The sequence below is a fragment of the Ranitomeya imitator genome, chromosome 6 (genome assembly GCF_032444005.1).
Source record: "Ranitomeya imitator isolate aRanImi1 chromosome 6, aRanImi1.pri, whole genome shotgun sequence".
In the NCBI taxonomy this organism is placed as follows: domain Eukaryota; kingdom Metazoa; phylum Chordata; class Amphibia; order Anura; family Dendrobatidae; genus Ranitomeya; species Ranitomeya imitator.
Window position 1 is genome coordinate 41,643,738 of NC_091287.1, and position 22,244 is coordinate 41,665,981.

The following is a 22,244-nucleotide window of genomic DNA, read 5'->3' on the forward strand; positions in this document are numbered from 1 at the left end:
GTGTACTGTATATATTTGTGTACTGTATATATTTGTGTACTGTATATACTTGTGTGCTGTATATACTTGTGTGCTGTATATACTTGTGTGGTGTATATATGTGTGTACTGTATATATTTGTGTGCTGTATATACTTGTGTGCTGTATATACTTGTGTGCTGTATATACTTGTGTGCTGTATATACTTGTGTGGTGTATATATGTGTGTACTGTATATATTTGTGTACTGTATATATTTGTGTGCTGTATATACTTGTGTGCTGTATATACTTGTGTGCTGTATATACTTGTGTGCTGTATATACTTGTGTGGTGTATATATGTGTGTACTGTATATATTTGTGTACTGTATATATTTGTGTGCTGTATATACTTGTGTGCTGTATATACTTGTGTGCTGTATATACTTGTGTGCTGTATATACTTGTGTGCTGTATATATGTGTGTACTGTATACATTTGTGTGCTGTATATATTTGTGTGCTGTTTATACTTGTGTGCTGTATATACTTGTGTGCTGTATATACTTGTGTGGTGTATATATGTGTGTACTGTATATATTTGTGTACTGTATATATTTGTGTGCTGTATATACTTGTGTGCTGTATATACTTGTCCTGCCTGTCATGCCATCGGTGGTGCATTACACAGGCCTTGATTAAAAATCTACAGTGTGTAGTAAAGTATGACATAATCCCAATTTACCCCATTATTAGCAATGCTCGGACTATATAAGAGCTCAATCTGCCAGGATTGTATTTCATATTATCTATGTATTTATTTTATAGCAGAGCTGGGATTAGGGGGGCAGCAGTTGTGTAATCCCGGTTGATGTCCTGCTGCAGTCACACTAATCAGTGCTATTCCCCGGGGTCAGGCGACCCCCTGCTGTCAATCACACACACTGGTTCAGAGGGGGCATTGTTCCCCGCTACGTCAGTGGCCTTCCTCTCAGATTGTGGAACAATGGGGCAGCCTCTGATCATTCAGACGGAATCTGGCCATTATCTGGGGAGAATGCTCGCTCCTGATCTTTCAGAGGGAGATTCCGTTTGGTGGATCCCAATCTTTTCCCCAATGTCCAGGCATGGAGAGGGCCCAACACACTGTCACCTTTAGCAAAATACCTTGGCTGGTGCATCAGTATTAGTAATTTTATTTATTTATTTGTAATGAACATATGATTTTGTACTCCAAATTAACCATTTGTGAAACTCTGAATTCCTGCATATGTTTGTCCAGTATTTGAGGTATTAAAAAACATTCACAGAATATGCTTCTGATTGCAACATTTCAAGAATTAATTTTTTAAAAATTGTTGTTAATTGTATTTTATATATAATATATTATTTTACAGTTTTTGCTGCTGGTCAGTTCAGGTTAAAAAAAAACATGTTCAGCTTTTCCACTTATGTTTTTTTAATTATTTTGCAAAATATAGATTTTTGTAACAACAGCCTTGAATGGGAAAATTAATATCCTGAATCATTTTGGATATCAGGCAACTGGCAGACTCATTGGCTTCGAAATAACAATAGACCTTAGATAGACAATTTTTAGGATTATATATATATATATATATATATATATATATATATATATATATAATTTATTTATTTTTTTCAGATAATTGCCATCATTTTATAATGTTATTTGTGTAATTAAAGTTTCAAGGAAAAAAAAAGATGAATACTAGAAAAAATGAAAATAAATGTAGGTGTTATGGCTATTATAAAGTTTTGTCCCATACAAAAAAAATTTAAAGAGCCTGCCTACCCCAAAATGCATTACATCTAGAATTAAAAAAAAAAATCAAACTCACTTTAGATAATGCTATTTAATATTTTTATTTCAGAGTCATTCATAATTACTATCATAATGTACTTTTAAATAACTTACATAAAATGGCTGGAGGTTGTAATATGTGCAAGAAGCAGTTTAAAGTGGTGCTGCTTGGTAATTAGCAATATGATGAGCTGGAGATAATAGATAACTGAAATATCTTTGCTCCCCTGGGATAACATTTAAGACAGACTGTATTAATAAATATTACACACTGTGTGGTACTTTTCAGCTTGGTAGGTAGAGTTCTAGAAATAATAAATATTTTTTATATCATTTTTTCTTGAAGCATGGGCCTGTCAAACATTTTTTTTGCTCCAGGTTCATGAATGCCAATAGTGGATTGAAACTTGATTTTATTTCTTTTTTTTTTTTATCTTTGCTCTTATTTATTTTTGTTTGTATTTTTCAAATAACCCAAAACTGATTCCACAACTGATAATAAAAAAAAACACCAAAGGCTAGAGATTGTTCCTGCTATAAGCTTATGTGGACAAATCTGTTTCTGAATGATGGTGCATGAAGGTAAAAAAAAAAAAATTAGATTAATGGTAAAACAAAGCAAAAAAAATATTATGGATATATTAAAGCAAGGCCCCACATAAAAAAAAAATCTAGAATAATGGAGCCCACCACAAAATGCATACAGTGAAAGACTCGTATAGGAATGCTAATGTGTACAGGACCAATGCTGATTCTTTTTGGATTCCCTCCCACACAAATACAAACCCATTTCTTCACCTCACCATCCCCCTAAAATAAAAATAAAAAGTTACTGCTACAAATAGATTCAACTTTTCTTCAGTTAGTGTTTTGCAAAAGTGTTTGCCAATAAACAATCAGGAATGATTCAGAAACATTGAAGAAATACAAATCTTTGTATTGCACTTAGTTTGTATTTGTAAGTTCCATCCCTAGTTCTGGCTAATAATGTCAATGCGAAATACTGACCACAGCACTGCAGTGTGCAAGGGGCTTAGTGTGCTACAATATTTTTGTAGTTTTTTTTTTATTATTATCAGCTGATCTAAAGACAGTTATGGACTAGCATTATCAGCATTATTTTGTAGCATGTTTCTGTGAAAATAACTAATTATGGTTGATAATGATATCCATTTCTATGGGAAATGCTGATGCCAAAATGTGTCAGCTTTCATTATTCAATAGGCATATTGCAAAAATAAACTCTACAGTCCGAAACGTGATAAAAACTAAAGACAAAATTGACAACAGATTGAATCCATTCCTACCAGTTTTACAAACCATTGACCCAAATGTTAAACATTTTGATGTATAAAAAGATTATGTCAGGATTAATGTTCACATTCTTCTACAGTCTTTTGCGCTAGTTCTTATGATTGCCAGATAGATATAGAAAGATAGATGATAGATAATAGAAAGATAGATAGATAGATAGATGATAGATAGATAGATAGATAGATAGATAGATAGATAGATAATAGAAAGATAGATAGATGATAGATAATAGATGATAGATAGATAGATAATAGCTAGATGATAGATAGATAGATAGATTGATAGATAATAGAAAGATAGCTAGATGATAGATGATAGATAATAGAAAGATAGATAATAGATAGATGATAGATAATAGATGATAGATAGATAATAGATAGATTGATAGATAGATAAATAGATAGATAATAGATAGATAATAGATAGATGATAGATAGATAGACAGATAATAGACGATAGATAATAGATAATAGATAATAGAAAGATAGATAATAGATATATATATAATAGATAGAAAGATAGATAATAGGTAGATGATAGATAGATAGCTAGATAGATAGATAAATAGTAGACGATAGATAGATAGATAGATAGATAGATAGATAGATAGATAGATAGATAGATAGATAGATGATAGATAGATAGACATAATGGATAATAAATGATTGTTCTAGACTTTTTTTTTGCCTTTAAGTGCAAAGTAAATGAAAGTTTTTGTATGGTGCAGTAATAAAATATAATTAATGACATTCTACAGGGTTTTTACTTTGTTTGGATACCATATTTTGACAAGCAAATGTAACCCAGTGCTATAGATCAATGGGTAAGGGCTTGATGGGGCTTCTCTCCAGCATGTTCCTTGTGCCATTCAATAGTTCATAGAATGTTTTTTTGCATTTCTTGATTTGGAGCTGACATTCAGGGGCTGCAGGGTGGGCAGAGACTCAAGTAGCCGGTCCTCATGTTACTCTATAGTATCCAGACAGGATTCAGAACAAGGATTTTTATCCACAAAGAGACTATGATGGAAGAAGATAGATAGATAGAATAATTGATAGATAGATAGATAGATAGATAGATAGATAGATAGATAGATAGATAGATAGATAGATATGAGACAGATAGATATATTGATAGAGATGAAAAAAATTGGAACAGCATCAAATACTACCTTACAAAGCATGCAAAGCTCTCCTGACCAGCAATCCAATGGTCACCAATGGTAGATAAAAAAAAAAAAAAAAAGAAAGCAGCACAACAGAATTGAAAAAAGTGGACTTTAATGCCTGAATGGTGTGGCAAGGTTTCGGATGTGATATCCTTTCTCAAGCTTTGAGAAAGGATATCACATCCGAAACGTTGCCATGCCGTTCAGGCATTAAAGTCCACTTTTTTCAATTCTGTTGTGCTGCTTTCCTTTTTTTGAATCTAGATAGACAGACAGACAGACAGACAGACAGACAGACAGACAGACAGATAGATAGATAGATAGATAGATAGATAGATAGATAGATGTTGTTTCTTTGTTAATTTCCCCTTAGGTCAATTGATTATGGATTGGACTAGTAATGGAAAAAAAAATGCATCAGCTGGCACACGGTAAAAGACAACAATGTGAATACAGCCAGAAATGCACCAATTTATATTAGTTTACATCAGTACAGCCACAATCCAATTTTTGGGTCTTGTAACTGTAACCATATCCCAAAAGCTGTTTGGGAAGAAAAAAAAAAAAAAGAGAGAAAATACATTATTTTCAAATAGATTTCTAAAAAAAAAAAAAAAAAAAAAAAGATTAAAATAAATAACAAATATATATATTTTATTAATAATAATAGTTTAAAAAGTAGCATAATGTAAAACTAAGACATTTAAAAAGGAATAATAAAGATAATTCCTGACATATAGACGAGGTAGCTTGAAGAAAACGCTTGTGCACAGCTGCCTAATTCTTGTGCCAGGTTTTGGGGCCACTGGATTGGGGGACACTTCCCAAGACACTTGAAGTGGTGTGCCTCAAGTGACTGTCTTTATTTGGTGCTGGGGACATGAATCTAAAGTTATGACAAGGAGATAGTGACCAGGGGCTCAAGTGGCTTCTCCCCCTCTCTCAGCTGTGTGTGCTCATTTAATTGGACATTCTTACCATGGATTTTGAGGGTTATGTCAATTTATGCTCTTCTCTACATTTTGGGTCTCAGAACAGTTGTTTCGAAGACCAAGCAATTTAATTAGTACAATATTCCCAGTTACATTTAAAATATTTATTATGTATGTATATATTTATTTCCTCCTGAATCATTTACCAACTGTGGCAGTGTGTTTGCTCAGTCTTTGTACTTAATTCAGAAGGTTGAAGAAATACTTTGAGTTGGGTGCAGGTTTTATCACCAGGGTTTTCTAGAAGCAGGGACCTACAATAAAACAGAGCACAAGGTTATAAGGTACAATGCATAAGACTCCTTCAAAAACTGACAATGGGAATAATGCAAAAAATATATATAAATATATATATATTTCAATTTATTTATAATTGTTTCATATAGTATTCAGTATATTAGAGTCCATTGTCTATATCCCCTGCTCTTTCAGCAAGGCTCACAAGAAGAATTTCAAGTGAACAGGTCTGATGACACCCCACAGAGGAAAATAAACATCATGTTGGGATCTATTTACTGAGGTTTCCCAAATGCTTGCAGTGAAAATCCTGGGGCAAACACAATAGGACCTTATCTACAAATGTAAATTACTGGTGATATTATTTTACAGATGAAGGGAATTCAGGTTTAAACAGTCCCAGCTTTGCAAATGCAAAGTATGTGTGGGGGTGGGGTGCTAGCTAGAGAGACAATGTGTATATACAGTATATGTGTGGATAGACAGATAGATAGATAGATAGATAGATAGATAGATAGATAGATAGATAGATAATAGATAGATGATAGATAGATGGATGGATGGATAGATGGATGGATGGATGGATAGATAGATAGATAGATAGATAGATAGATAGATAGATAGATAGATAGATAGATAGATAGGAAGCACAGTGACACATTTATAATAAGATTATGTTCTATGATTAGGACAATTTGGATTAAAAGATGCCTGGGGCCATGTGTCCAGGTAAAGAGAAGCTATATATAACGGCTATGGCAAGTATTATAGGCCATTAAGGACATGAGTTGTGATTTGATACCTTCCTTGTTGTATTACTATGTGTGTGATGTTATTAATCCTTCCATATCTTAGCCTCATTGAAAATATAGGACACCCATAACAATTTGGTGAATAGAAGGTAACAGAAAGTCCTCGTGTTAAACAAAGACTATGTATGTGAAATTATTTGTCAAACAATATGTGACTTTAAGACTGGGATGAAGGTGAATACAAAAATAAAAAAAACAATAAGAAAAGATGAACAGGAAGGAAGAAATAGAGAAAGAAAGAAAGCAAGCAAGAAATAAAAATAAAGAAGAAAAAGAGAGAAAATATAAAAAGAAAGAGTGAGGGATGGATGCATAAATAAAGGAAGAAAGGGAAGAAGGAAGAACGAAAAAGAAAGAAAGGGAGAAAGGAAGGATGGAAGGAAAAGAAAGAATGGAACAAAGAAGCAGAAAGAAGGGAATGAATCAAGGAAGGAAGGAAGGAAGGAAGGAAGGAAGGAATAATCAAGGAAGGAAGGAAGGAAAGCATTGCTAGTAGGAGTTTATAATTCTTTGGTGTATTATGAGATCTAGCAGACACATTCGGCTTCCATGTTCTCCTCAGCAGTCTGTGCTCCATTGTGTGCACTTGTGGTTTATTTGCGCACAGTTTGTCATCATTACATAACATGTTTTGTCCCCAGTAAATCCCATGATTTGTCCTAAGATCGCATTGTGTAGAAAACTTAACGATTATTATCATCCTAACTCCCATCAGCACATCTTCCCATCACATAAAAGCATAAACGTAAGGCACGGGTATATCCCTCAAACCCAGGCCAGAAAAGGGGAGCCCGCGGGTCCTGGAATAAATAAGGGGTGCAGGGAGGAGGGGAGGGTGGCAGCAGTTTTGTTTAATCACATTCGATCAGCAGAAAAAGGTCTGAGCATCATTAGGAGAGCAGCCTGGGGGTGAGGTGTGTGCCCCTGCCCCCGCCATGTACACAGCCTACATAGAAAGAGCAGGGGGGGGAGAAAACAAAATAAATATCCCTGTACAGACGCTGTCCCACACACATACAGTATGCAGGCTGCATTCACGTGTGTGGTGTGTGTGTGTGTGTGTGTGTGTGTGTGTGTGTGTGTGTGTGTGTGTGTGTGTGTGTGTGTGTGTGTGTGTGTGTATTTGGTGTGTGTGTTGTGTATGTGTGTGGGTGTGTTGTGTATGTGTGTTGTGTGTATGTGTAGTGTGTGTATGTTTGGTGTGTTGTGTATGTGTGTTGTGTGTGGTGTGTATGTGTGGTGTGTATGTGTAGTGTGTGTATGTTTGGTGTGTTGTGTATGTGTGTTGTGTGTGGTGTGTATGTTTGGTGTGTTGTATGTGTGTGTTGTGTATGTGTGTGGTGTGTATGTGTGGTATGTATGTATGTGTTATGTGTGGTGTGTGTGTGTGTGTGGTGTGTATGAGTGTGTTGTGTATGTGGTATGTATGTGTTATGCGTGGTGTGTATGTATGTGTTATGTGTGGTGTGTATGTGTGTGGTGTGTGTATGTGTGGTGTGTATGTGTTATGTGTGGTGTGTATGTGTGTGGTGTGTGTATGTGTGGTGTGTATGTGTTATGTGTGGTGTGTGTATGTGTGGTGTGTATGTGTTATGTGTGGTGTGTGTATCTGTGGTGTGTATGTGTTATGTGTGGTGTGTGTATGTGTGGTGTGTATGTGTTATGTGTGGTGTGTATGTGTTATGTGTGGTGTGGTGTGTATGTGTGTGGTGTGTATGTGTGGTGTGTATGTGTTATGTGTGGTGTGTGTATGTGTGGTGCGATGTGTATGTGTTGTGTGTATGTGTGATGTGTATGTGGTGTGTGTATGTGTGGTGTGTGTGGTGCGGTGTGTATGTGTGGTGTGTGTATGTGTGGTGTGTATGTGTTATGTGTCGTGCGGTGTGTATATGTTGTGTGTATGTGTGGTGTGTGTATGTGTGGTGTGTATGTGTTATGTGTGGTGTGTGTGGTGCGGTGTGTATGTGTGGTGTGTGTATGTGTGGTGTGTGTATGTGGTGTGTGGTGTGTATGTGTGTGGTGTGTGTATGTGTGGTGTGTGTATGTGGTGTGTATGTGTTATGTGTGGTGTGTGTGTGGTGTGTATGGTTGTGTGTGTATGTGTGTGGTGTGTGTATGTGTGGTGTGTATGTGTTATGTGTGGTGTGTGTATATGTGGTGTGTGTATGTGGTGTGTATGTGTTATGTGTGGTGTGTGTGTGGTGTGTATGTGTGTGGTGTGTGTGTGTATGTGTGGTGTGTGTATGTGGTGTGTATGTGGTGTGTATGTGTTATGTGTGGTGTGTGTGTGGTGTGTATGGTTGTGTGTGTATATGTGTGGGGTGTATGTGTTATGTGTGGTGTGTGTATGTGTGGTGTGTGTATGTGTCTGCAGTCCTATAGAAATCTGCACATCGTAATATCAAAAAGAGTAGTGCCAATAATCTCTAAAATGTCGCAAGTGTAAAGCATGTCACCCCCACTCCCTTTACAATCAATAACATCATGAAGCGATTTCTGGGGGCAGTGTGGCACACCACGAGTTCATCTCCCTTCTCTTCCTCTTGATAATAACACGTGGTTGTGCGTTATATAGGGGCTGTATATGTGTGCGTTATATAGGGGCTGTATATGTGTGCGTTATATAGGGGCTGTATATGTGTGCGTTATATAGGGGCTGTACATGTGTGCGTTATATAGGGGCTGTATATGTGTGCGTTATATAGGGGCTGTATATGTGTGCGTTATATAGGGGCTGTGTATGTGTGCGTTATATAGGGGCTGTACATGTGTGCGTTATATAGGGGCTGTACATGTGAACGTTATATAGGGGCTGTACATGTGTGCGTTATATAGGGGCTGTACATGTGTGCGTTATATAGGGGCTGTATCTACCTACTTTTCTTCCCGACCTGCAGCTATTCTATAGGTGCCATCTCACGTCTGTGTATCTGTCCCCATCCTCCTCCCGCATTAGCTCCATACATTAATATTTCCTGTACATTCTATAACTCCATATCACTATAATGTAGTCAGACTCTATTCCAACCACCATCTATGGATAAAGCAGCCGAATGTCGCCCCTGCGTCTCCCAAAATCTTTCTCTATTGTGTCATGAAAAAAAAAAAACCGGTTCTGATAAACTTCTGTGAGATATTTACAAATAATAAAGTGTAAATATTTACCAGTTTCCGCTAAATAAACAGAACGCGGCCCGCGCCGCCTGCACAGCGCCGGAGTGGAGACAATGGGGCAGCTCCGACCTCCCTCCGTGGAATTTTTGCGAGCGGAATAAACCTCCATAGTAAATTCATAAAAGTCGCAGCTGCCACTGTCGCATCTGTACAAGCTGCAGGCGCAATTATCAGTGAGGACTGCGCCTCCAGATTGTGCAAAAAAAAAAAAACTAAACTAAATCGCTGTTTGTTCTCTGCGGGTTTTTTTTGTTCCCCTTTAAAATCGCAGGACTCAAGCCCAATCCTATTAACCCGTGCCTGCAGTGGAGGAGAGATATAAGATACTGCATCACTTTAATTAATTAATGTGCTTTCCTCTCTGCGCCAGATTCGTACAAGTGTTGAACATTCTATAATTTCACATATAAATTTATATGTTTCAGAGATTTTTATGGATTTGCAATAGGAATAGCACATCATCCCTTGGGCATTAGGGAAAATCACTCTCGCTGATCCCAGATACTCAATTCCTCCTCATTTTTGTGCTTTTTACCTTCATATTAAAAGATACAAAAAAAAAAGTACCATATTAATGATTGCAGCAAATTATCCCTGCATTTCTGATTAAGACACAAGGTGTTGCGTCTTTGTATCTGTCTATAGGATACAATGTAGCTTTTAAATGTTCCTTAAAATTTGCATCCAGCTCCAAATATAGGGGAAAAGGAGACATGGGAAATACACGCTGGTTATATGGTATATTTTATGTGCTAAGTTTATCATTCTCACACAGATCTGTGTAGGACTTGCTGGGTTGTCTGAAGCCTTTGTCTACTTGATATCATATATAAAATATTATAAAATGAATCACATTATTAAATATCATATGTTACCATTTAAAATTGGTCTATGAACTTGTCTTGTTTCATGTTTTTTTTTGGGGGGGGATTCTGAGGAATGAATTATAGCCATGGACAATAATCAGAGCAATATAACACAAATAATACTAAACAGTAATAATAGTATTAATATTATGACTAATAATAAACAATAATAAAATAATAATATTATGAAAACTAATAATGATAGTACTAATATTGCAAAAAATATATATACTATAGAAAAATGTATGGGTAATCTTCAACCTTTCACCTTTATAGGATAATTCCTGTTCCTGGATTTATTTAAATTGTGAATGATTGACATAAGATAATCACTCCAGAAAACCTGATATGCATCAGTAATGAAAAGTATGCTAACATTCTGTGTATATTGGTGATAGTTTACCCAGTTTTTATATTCTATATTTTTAATCATTATTATTATTATTATTATTATTATTATTATTATTATTATTATCAGCAAATTACTATTAGACTATATGGCCAAGATTTACATGCTATATAAAATGCAGTATCCTAATCAAATAATTGATTATATAAATTTAAATTAAAAAAAAATATATAAATACATAATAAAACAACATCCTGTGACATATAATTTATTTTAGACTTATTTGATGCCAGCCCTGAAGCATTGTAGGGGGATTTGTTTTGTTAAACAGTAAAAGCAAAATGGTTTATTTTTAAAAGCATTTCTTGCTGGAGAAACTCCCCTACAATGTTTGAAAACTGCAAAGGAAATCAGTGGATATTAGAAAACAATTATGGGTGACCCCAAGTAAGGTGAGGGATGAGGCCTTCCCCAAATAAACCAAGCGGGAAATCTTAGGGGAAAATCACATTCAGCCTGATGGAAACATCCTGTTTTAAGGGAAGTCAGGCCCACCAGGGTCCATGCATGGTCTGCAAGTGCAAACCAGAGGTTAACCCCTGCTCTGCCAGATAAGACCATGCATATCTGAGTGCAGAAGGGTAATCATTACACTCTCAGTATTGATCATTGTTCTCAGGATGGTTTATTTTCTTTTGTCTGAGCCTACATTCTCTTTTTTTGTTGTTGTTGCTGGAGAGCGGATAAAAGCACAGAATTGGAATTTGGATGTGTATCTCCATAAAGAAGTAGTGGGAGGATGGGTGCACAATAGATGGTTAATAGTTAACACAAATTCTTAAAAGCATGTACCTTGAACTTACTAATCGGGCTTCTAAGAGGGTTTTAGGATTGTGTATAACCAGTTTATATCATATATTCTGAAATATAATTAAACCCTCTTCTAATTACTCTATTTATGCATATACAGTATATGTAATGTCTATTTTCTTTTATATATTTATACTTTGTGTGTATGTATGTGAGGTATCTATCTATCTATCTATCTATCTATCTATCTATCTATCTATCTATCTATCTATCGAGAGAGAGAGATAAAAAGGAACACAGCAGCACATGTGCATGAATCTAGGCCTAGATTCATGCACATGTGCTGCTGTGTTCTTTTTTATCTATATGATGCAGTTTTGCAGCCTGCACGTGTTCACATTAGGAGTGCTGGTTGTTCTCTCTGTCTCTATAACATATATATAGTAAAATAGGCATATATATATATATAGAGAGAGAGAGAGAGAGAGAGAGAGAGAGAGAGAGAGAGAGAGAGAGAGAGAGAGAGAGAGAGAGAGAGAGAGAGAGAGAGAGAGAGAGAGAGAGAGAGAGAGAGAGAGAGAGAGAAAATGGAACAGCACAATGCATTGTTAACACCCATTGCTTGAAAAAGGCTCAGTGAGCCGAAACGTCGTGCAGTGATGTGGGTCGATTAAAACTTCATCCTTTTTCACCTGAAACTTTTGGAGTGCTGCCTTCTTTTTACTATTTGGTATATATATATATATATATATATATATATATATATATATATATACCGTATATATAAACTTGAGAAAGGTTAATTTATAGATAGATAGATAATAGACAGATAGATGGATAGATAATAGATAGAAAGATGATAGATAGATAGATAATAGATAGATGATATATATGAGATAGATAGATGATAGATAGATGATAGATGGATAATAGATAGATAGATGATTGATAGATAATAGACAGATAGATGGATAGATAATAGATAGATAGATAATAGATATATAGATAGATAATAGATAGATAGATGATAAATAGATAGATGATAGATAGATGAATAGATAGATACATGATAAATAGATAGAAGATAGATAGATAGATAGATAGATAGATAGATGATAGATAGATGATAGATAGAAGATAGATAGATAGTTAGATAGATGATAGATAGATGATAGATAGATAGATAGATAGATAGATAGATAGATAGATAGATGATAGATAGATAGATAGATAGATAGATAGATATCACTTTCCCCAGGCCCATCTTTGGTGGAGGAGCCTGCAGTGGTTTGACAATACCTGCTGACTATGGGTAAATTCCTCACTTGTAATTAAGACTCTCCTTTGTTATGCTTTAGTGGGAGTGATGATGTCCTGTTTTCCCTACTTTATTATGTTCATAATTGCACAAAGTTGCCAATTCCCTGCAGTGATTTTTTTATTATTATTATATATTTTACTAGCTCTCTAGTATGTAAACATACCTCTGGCTGTGGGTGTTTGGCTTTTAATAATGTGCTTGCAATTTTTTTTTTATTACAGTGGATGGTTGGACTGATGAAGGTAATATCCGAGATGATCTTGACAGACAGGCTTTGTTGCTTGGATTCATCCCCAGCACACAATGACCCAACCTTTCATTCACCATTGCTCTTGTCCATAGCCCAATTAAGTGATTATAACATCCACTGTAATGAGGCCCTATCCTTCTGTCCTGTCTCTTTTGGTAAACTTCATGTTTTTTTTTTTATTATTATGTTCTATACATTAATTAATTTGAAAAACTAGAAAATAAAAAAAAATGCATATAGCTTTTGATAGAATTCCTTTACCATTACCTATTTTGCAATCTGATCAATTTCATTGCCTCGTTCTGTGTTTTGTTATTGGGCCACTCCACCAACTGACTTGTGGTTCATCCATAATGGAGCTTCTGTGTTTTGACATGGGGCATTTTAATTTCCAGAAGGGTGAATCCCCCTCATAAAAGTCAGGCAGGGGTCACTAGTTCACACATATGTAATCTCATTTTTTAAAGCATTTCCAGAGTGGTCATTTAATGGCCTTTGACTATAGCAGAGTCCACATTGGCCTATAAACTCATTCACACCCAACAATGGGGATTTTCTCAACAATTAACAAGGAACAACATAATAAAGCTATTTAGAAAGGCATCCCTATTTACTGGAAATTAGGTCCCTTTTAAAGCACCAGTGCCTAATTTCACACACTTTACAACCTCACTTTGAACCTGCATAAACAAACTTTTGGTGAACTGTTTGTCCTGTTACAGTGTTGTTACCACCAAATGCAATGTTACAACTTTGTTTTTTTTTTATTTATTTTTTTTTTCAATCACAAAATGGCCTTTAATCTTGGACATCATAGTAAATCCACTACCACACTATAGGTCTTTTGTTCGCATTTTCATTTTTTTTTCTTCATATTTTAAATAAAATATTATTTAATTGATGTGGATAGGATGAACACATTAAATTATAGACAGATTTCCAGAGCCTTGTATCAGGTTAAATTCAAGATGTGTCTAGTTTGATTGCTGAACCAGGTCCCAAAAAAAAAAAAAAAAACAGATTGAAAACTCAATATGTGCATCAGCCGTCCAAGGGATATGGACCAATTATAATAAAAATGCAAAAAACATGGAACAAATAAGACGTTCCTGAGTGAACATGCTCTAATAATATATAGACATATATATACTGTATATATTCCAAAGACATACTGATAGGAATTCTAGATTGTGAGCCCAATCGGGGACAGTGATGATAATGTGTGCAAACTGTAAAGCGCTGCGGAATATGTTAGCGCTATATAAAAATAAAGATTATTATTATTATTATTATTATATATATATATATATATATATATACATATATTTGACTTCACAATAATATATATCATTGTGAAATCATCAATATACTTGCACCCCCACCCCCCTTTATTACAATATTAGGCTGCACTTTATAGTTGTTTTGTTTTCATTTTATACAACTAATCCTGTATTCTGTACAATAGTTGGGAATATTTATTTGGACTCTTGTAACCTTGTCAATAATGGACAAACACCCACAAATTCCATATTTGACAAATTGAATACTCTATTTCTGTGATATGGCCCTTACAGTATTTAGGATAGAGGCAATATTCCAAATCTGAATCCATGATTCCCTTTAGCCCCATGTTTTTCTGCAGGTCCATACATTGTAATAAGGTTTGCACTGAACCAGCCATTTTTGTATACAGCTTGTCATAGGATTCCTGTATCAGTAATATAGATCACACCACAGGCCAGGCTGCAAAAAAAAAATGCACATAATAAAGTGGTATGTGAAGGGACAGGATATTAGACCTTCTCATAGGATCTATGGGACAGAGCAGGCAGCATTCCAGGCCAGGATTCTGTTGTTTTCCTTTTGAATGACTGGTGGGGAAGGGAAGATGGAGCAGGGGAAGGGATGTGTGCCCTGCAGCGGACACTCAGCCTGTCATCCCCCCCAACCTCTATTGTGAACTTCCATGCAAAACAACTCAGGCCTTTTAAAGCTGGTGCTTGTGAGGCCGCCTGATCATGAAAAAAAAAGGAGAAAGAGAGGCCTAGTCTAAGGAAATTATAGATGAGATGCAAAAATCTACCATCTCATTATTATCTGTGCAAGTCCAGGATCAAATAACACAACACTGAACCCCCCCCTGTATCTGTCAATAGATGGAAAAAACAAACATTTTCAATATATTGTGTTGACATTCCTAGAAGAATAGCCCTGCCTGTATAAGTATCCTCTTACAGTCTGCTTTTTATTTAATGCATAAAATCCCACCTGTGGCTGGGCAGATATTTGGAAACTACAGGTCCCAGCATGCTAAATGGTTCTCAAACACAGACCAAGAGTTCCACTTTTAACATACAGTTAATTACCTTAATAATGATGTCATGGATGTAGACACATTTTTTTTTATTGTTTTAGTATATGGAAAAAGTGTGGTTTTCTATCAAATTAATTAAAACATAAGTAATCATCTGGACATTATTACTATATTTCTTAAAAAAAATGAATTTTTTATTTTTGTTTTCTTTGGCAAATCCATTGTTGGCATTTGAGGCCTAACTAATCTTGGTAAAGTCAGTATATAGCAAATATGTGAACTGCACAGATAAGAGACTTTAATTGATTGCTAACAATGCACAATATTCAGAGATGGAGCCAATGATGTGCCATAATATAGGAACAAGTGACTTGTCTCCAAAAATCTCTTAGCATGCCACCTGCATTATCTCCCCTTTAATCTTATCTGTAAACTTTGAAATGCCTCCCAGCTGCTTGCACTTCCACTTTTTTTATTATTATTATTTCTTGATCACTAAATTAAGTTCTGCCTATCTCACTTTGCACAAATATTGGGGATGGCACGAGGCCATTTTTGCCCAAACATTGTTGAGTTAAGACACAATTAAAAAAAAAAAAATGCATAAACTCAATAAGTCACAGTGATTTCTTGATGCAATTATTTTGGAGAATTATTATTATTGTTGATTTGTATTTTAGTGAATATAATGAGGAAATAAACTTTTTTTTTTTTTCCAAGTCGGATGAATTCTAATCAAGTTTCAGGATATAAGTTATTCTGGAGCTCTGTGGTCGAAGACACGTGGTTAGTGTAAGGTGACACCCGTTAAAGCCTGCCTAAAATATTCCCAGACAAAGGAGACTAAAAGAACATGAGTGTGCAGCCATAATGTAAAAAAAAAAAAAGGCCATAGTTAAAAAAAAAAAAGTTACACTGCAAATATTGATCTATGGAGCACTCTTTAATATAAAGACAATAAAACCATGTCATTGAAACATCTAAATTCAGAAATACCTTCCAGTAGAAAATGCATGAACACCATCTTTTTTTTCTGATTTTCTTTGTATTTTTTTTTTTTAGGCCTTGTACAATTACACAGAATATACAAGTCCTTAAGTGTGTAAAATGTATTGTTTGTTGCAAACTCCTGTATAAAACAAAAACACTGCTTCGTGATTTATATACACTTTTTTTAATGCACAATATTTAGACCTCCCTTTAAAAAAAAAAATATATATATAGCATTTTTCCAGAAATGCTTAGCAACACCTCAGTCAATAAGACTCAATCATATACTAAAAAAAATATATATATATAAAAAAATGTTCAAGATGTATTAAATTGTGTTCTTTCAAGGAAACAGTGTTTTTTCTTCTTTTTTTTTTTCTTTTTCCTTTTAATTAAAATGAAGGTGAAACATGCTCAACAGTGCAAATGTCAATTATTATTTTTTGATTTACTGCTGTCAACACAACATTACACAAGGAAAAGAATACACCAATGGGTCTCTACAATATTTACTAAACTCAGTTTATAAGTGCAAGTGTAGAGAACTGACTGTGATTGTCATTTGCAGAAATTCTCCAGGCTTTGTATTGACCATTCAAGTTTTTTTGTTTTTTTTTTCAAGCTACAATGAATAATGCAGTTTATCACAGGGTTTAATAACTGGGGGCCTCTACCAAGAAATATATTTATATTAAAAAAAAAATCACAATATCATCACAGCACTCACTCTGTCACATTTATAATATGACTCTCTTCATCTGCACAGTCTATGTGGGATTCTTTTCATTTTGTGAGAATGTCACTCTTCTCTCAAGTCATAATCACAATGTGACTGTAGGTGAGTGACACAGAAAGAGAAGAGAGCCCTTTGGATAAAATTGGGATTTCACTACACATTGAATGATTGTGCACGTAAAAAGACATCATTTAACAAAATACAATGACATATTTATTTTTCACTTGTTATTGAGGCAGCTTATTCTCCCAAGGCCTAAGTTAAATCTAAGGCCCAAGATTATTCCAGTCCATAAAAAAAAAAAAAAAATGAGTTAAGTGCAACTGCTCTTGTAAAAAAAAAAAAACACAAAAAAATACACCCTCTCACCCAAACAGTAATGTAAAATCTGCCACTTCTAATTATTTATGGGTGACCCATATTGTGCAACAAATTACACAGTCATACTTCAGCTTTCCGAATCTAGTGCAGAAAATGCAAATGGCTCATATTCTGGTTTCTTTTATTACACTGAAATGCTTTTGACATTATTATTTTGTTGTTGTTGTTGTTGTTGTTGTTGCAGATGAACTGAGGTACCGGGTGCTTTGTTTTTTTTTTAAATAATATTATGTAAAAAAAATAAAATAAAATAAAAATACAAAAAGAAATAATATACAACTTCCATTCAAGGCCAGGGTTAATGCAATTCTTTCAGCACTGAGTAGTCTGCGGAATGTAACCAAGTGAAAAAAAAAAAATCCATATTGCAAATGAAAATAGCATCCAATTTCCTTCTCCAGGAGATGTCAGGGCAAATAAAATCCAAATTAATAATAATTAATAATAATAATATAATATATAAAACAACAAAAAACAGGCTGATACAACCATTTTTTTTTTAAATATGATTTCCCCCATAACCAAAAGAATAACAAAAAAAAATGTTATGATTGAAATGTCCTGAATTTGTGACTAGGAGGGAGAGGTACTGGAGAACCACCCAACTGCCATTTCCAAATAGGATGGGCCTTGTGGGGTGGGTAAGAATCCTTTGTGCTGTTTAAGGAGTAGGCAGGGACTAAATCTCCGTCTTTGCCAATAATCAATGACGGTGGACTGGGGAAATTTGCCATGAAATTAAAAGGTCTTTTTACTGTAGAAGCTACATTGTTGGCTAACCTTTTGCGTCTATTGGTCACTGTCAAACCATCCAGTGTCCCTTCATAAAATTCACTTTTACCTGGGGGTCTTGGGCTCCTTGCAGATTTCAGATTGGGCTTGCAGGGGGTTGTCTGTAACATAGATCTTTTTCCTAGCACCAGTGTCCTGTAATTTTTCCTGACCTTAGCACCATATTTGTAATCTCCATCCTCAGGCTTGTTGGGTGTAGTATCTAAAGTGCATGGAGGGTCCTCCTCACTGGGAGTCCTTGTATCTCCAGAAGTGGTTGGCTGTTTGTTATCAGTGCACACAGAGTCCTGCTTGGCTTCTACTGAAGCCCCCTCGGTTTTATCCTCACTCCTATCACTATCAAGCTCATCCTTTGCAACATTGCACTCAAAGTTTAGCTTATGCTGGCTATGGTATTCTTCATGACCACTACTGTCCTCAATTTTAATTTTTACATTGTGCATAAAGGCTAGATCAGTGCATGAATCCACTCCACTATTGTTAGGATTCTGCTCAGAGTTTTCAGGCAAATCCACTGTCCCTGGTGATCTGTCCCCCTTTTCAGTGGTTGTTGCAGGCACACAACATAAGGAGCTGCTGGGGGATGTGGTGTGGTTTTGCACACCTAGTGGGAGAGTTGATTGCTTGCTCTCCCAGTTTATCCTTTGTTGTGGTGGAAATACATTGTTTTTCTTTGGGCTAGGTGAAGAGCCCCCCTGTGTAAGGCAGTTAATTGCCAGGTCACTTCTTTTAGCATTGCAAGAGAAAGCAGAAAGTGGGAGATGGACCCCAGAGGCTTTCTCAGGAAGGGAGCCCCCCACACCAGGGGCACAATTTAGAATCCCAGGACTCATGAAATCATGGTGACTCCAATCCTGGCTTTCAGATTTAATCTCACAGTGAGCTGTCTTACCAGAACTAGGGCTGGGAGACCTGGGGAACTGACACAGGAGGTTTGACTGGGACATGTGAGCAGGGCTGGAAAAACTAGTTCTCCTGAACCGTATGCTTTCCACTGAGACCTGGCTGGACGCAGAGCTGCTGTCTGACTCAGAGGAGCTGTCCTCATCAGAGCTCAGATCACTGGAGTCAGACAGGCTTCCCTCCTCCTCCTCCTCTTCTTCCTCCTCATCATCATCGGAGGACACAGAGTTGCTGCTGCTGGAGAAACTAGAACCAAAATCCGAGTCGTTGGCAGCAGAACTGGACTCTGAGTCGCTGCTGTATCCCTCCTGCAAGGAGTCCAGGTGCTGGGAGCAGAAGCCATTGACCAGGTGGATCCTCTCCAGGCACACAGGGGTTCCTTTGGATCTGTAGGGCTTGGGTAAAAAAAAGAACCTCCTGCTGGTGCTGCTGCTGCTGTGGAATGATGAGTCCTTGTCTGCTGAAGACCTTTTCCTTTTGTATCTGTAAGTCACTGAGCTGCCTAGCTTGGGTTGGGCAATGGCTGGTTGGTAGTAGTAGGCAGGGTGCTTGCTGCACAGCACGCCCCTGAAGTAGGGCAGGCTGGAGTGGAAAGCTGCTACACATTCTCCGGGGGTCTGGGGAGTTTCATAGTTTCCAGGGGTTTTGCAAGGAGATCTTGCTATTTGTGGGTAGCTGTGACCAGTGTATTTACTTAGAAAGTGAGGTAGATCAGCAGCCGGTAGAAGGTCTGGTTCTCTGGTTGCAAAGGCTTTTCTCTTTATTGGCTTGGTCGATTCATTGAGACCCAGCCAAACTTTGTTCTCCTTCCAGAGACTGCTGTAAGGGTCGGGGGATGGGGGCTCTTTTGTTGACAGGGGACTGCTTATCCTCCTCCTTTTTGTCTTGAGGACCCTTTCCGTCTTGCAGGAGGTGTACAGGGCTTCCACGTCCTCTCTGGAGATCAGAGTGCATTTGGCTGCATGGAAAGCTATGGAGTTGATCGCCTTGAGCTTCCTCAGCTCCTCCAAGTCACAGTGGTGCTTCTTCACTTTCAGATGGTCCATGCGCTTGTGCACTGTGGTTCTTGGGATGTTCTTCAGGAGATCTGTAAAAACCTGAGACAGGGCGAACATCTGCTTGCCTTTGATGATCAGGTATCCAAGCCTGACTCCATCCACCACTTCAAAGCCAGACTCCAGATCACCCATTGCTTGGGTCATAGTATCCCCACCATTTGGCAAAGGCTAGGTGGTGGTGGTGGTGGTGGCAGATCCAGAGAGGGCTGATGCTTGCAAGTCTCAAGGCATCCTGCTTGAAGGAAGGAGAAAGCCTGGTTCTTGCCCTATAAAGTCTATAGGACTAGTCACATGTACAGCTGTAGATCCAGGCAGAGAGAGATAGGCAGGTCCTAGAGCCATAGAGGGGACTGGCAGCTCTCCATTGTTCCAGGCTGCAGCTCCCAATACCTGAGTCCTCAGTGCAGCCCCCCGGTGCATGAGAGCCCCCGGAATAGTGGAATGTGCTCTTCTCTCTGCTGCTGCTGCACTATAGTGAGCCGTCCGGAGACACCTTCATCCATTAATTCCCCTACAGCCGACGCTGATTGGACACTCCTGACAGGTGATGCAATAAAAATTGATATTCCACCCCTTCCCCCAAAAAATCTCCGGCTAATTAGCATACTCTTATCCTGCACCTCCCCTTCTAAAGGAAATAAGGCTGCATTTTACTATATAAATCTTTCCATACGATCAGCCTGCACTCTGCCCCCATAGTCGGGGCTTTTTTTTATTTTGTCCTTTTTTTTTACCTTTAAGGTAGAACAGAAATTTCCATTTTCTATTACATGTGCTATACTATATATATTATATATACTACATATATGTGTGTGTCTTACATCAACATATTAGGCAGCAATTACATAGGCATAAAGGTCCATCCTCATGCAATTTTATATAGTGCGATGGAGCATTGTGTATACTGCAGTTGTCCAATGCAATAGAGGGATAGATAGATAGATAGATAGATAGAGATATATATCACTTATAATGCACTCATCTATGATAGACACAAAGAACTGCTTCAATATTACATATGTGTATTCGCACTGCATTATTATATGAAGCCTGGTATATATGTGATATTACACTCATTCCTACCTGTATACGCTGATACTTTATCATCTGCTCACATCACATCTTTGCACACTAATGTATTGTATGCAGTTTGCTCAATATTCTCTGATACATTATTATTCCTACATGGTGTGTGGTGTGCTCTTATATAGGGCACTAATGATATATCACTAGTTATAGTGGCGTTATTATACAATGCTGGCGACCAATTCCCCTTATACCATCCTGCACTTATGTACTGTGCTGCAGAACTTATGCGCCATTATACACTGATGTGCACCAATGCACCACTGTGCACCGTTATAATACACCAGCATACATCATGCACGGCTGTGCACCAAGCCAATGACTTTTATACACTATTTCACTACTCGACGTATACAACGTTTATATAACAATGCCCATAATTATCTGACAATGTGCACTATTATATATTAATAGACGACAATGTATTATTATATATTAATATATTCTACTGCACTATTATACATTACTAAGGAATTATACACTTCATAATGAGCATATGTGCCCTGTGTTATACATTCTTATAAGACATTGGGCAATCTTATATGTTATCAAAGGACATCGTGCATCGTTATATATTTTATGAGACATCGTGCACCATTATATATTATTATAAGACATAGTGCACCATTATATATGTATAATGATAAGATATGGTGCATTACTATTCATTATTACAGAAAGGTACGCTTCATTATGGGCATATGTGCACTGTTATTCATTATTGTAAGACATAGTTCACTATTATGTATGATTATAAGACAGTGCACTATTATAAATAAGGAATTATACACTTTATTAATATTATACTCATATGTGCCTTACCACACATTATAAGATATGATGTACTGTTAATTATTATGATAAGATAATAAGATAGTTCATTATTTTATATTATTAAGGACTGATAC

At 36.5% G+C, this 22,244-nt stretch overlaps 2 protein-coding genes across 2 annotated transcripts in view; one reads left to right on the forward strand and one right to left on the reverse strand.

Annotated features, from left to right (window-relative positions):
- Nucleotides 1-4,930: 4,930 nt before the first annotated feature.
- Nucleotides 4,931-20,726, reverse strand: SKIDA1 (SKI/DACH domain containing 1). The gene is made up of 2 exons (XM_069729548.1): nt 18,339-20,726; nt 4,931-5,511 (listed from the first exon to the last, which is right to left on the reverse strand). The coding sequence occupies exons 1-2, from the start codon at nt 20,392-20,394 to the stop codon at nt 5,498-5,500; spliced, it is 2,070 nt and encodes a 689-aa protein (XP_069585649.1). The 5' UTR covers nt 20,395-20,726; the 3' UTR covers nt 4,931-5,497.
- MLLT10 (MLLT10 histone lysine methyltransferase DOT1L cofactor) overlaps nt 19,542-22,244 on the forward strand; it is a 247,985-nt gene continuing 245,282 nt past the window's right edge. The window contains exon 1 of the mRNA XM_069729543.1: nt 19,542-19,677. The gene's annotated coding sequence lies outside the window, so the exon portion shown is untranslated. The remainder of the gene's footprint in view (nt 19,678-22,244) is intronic.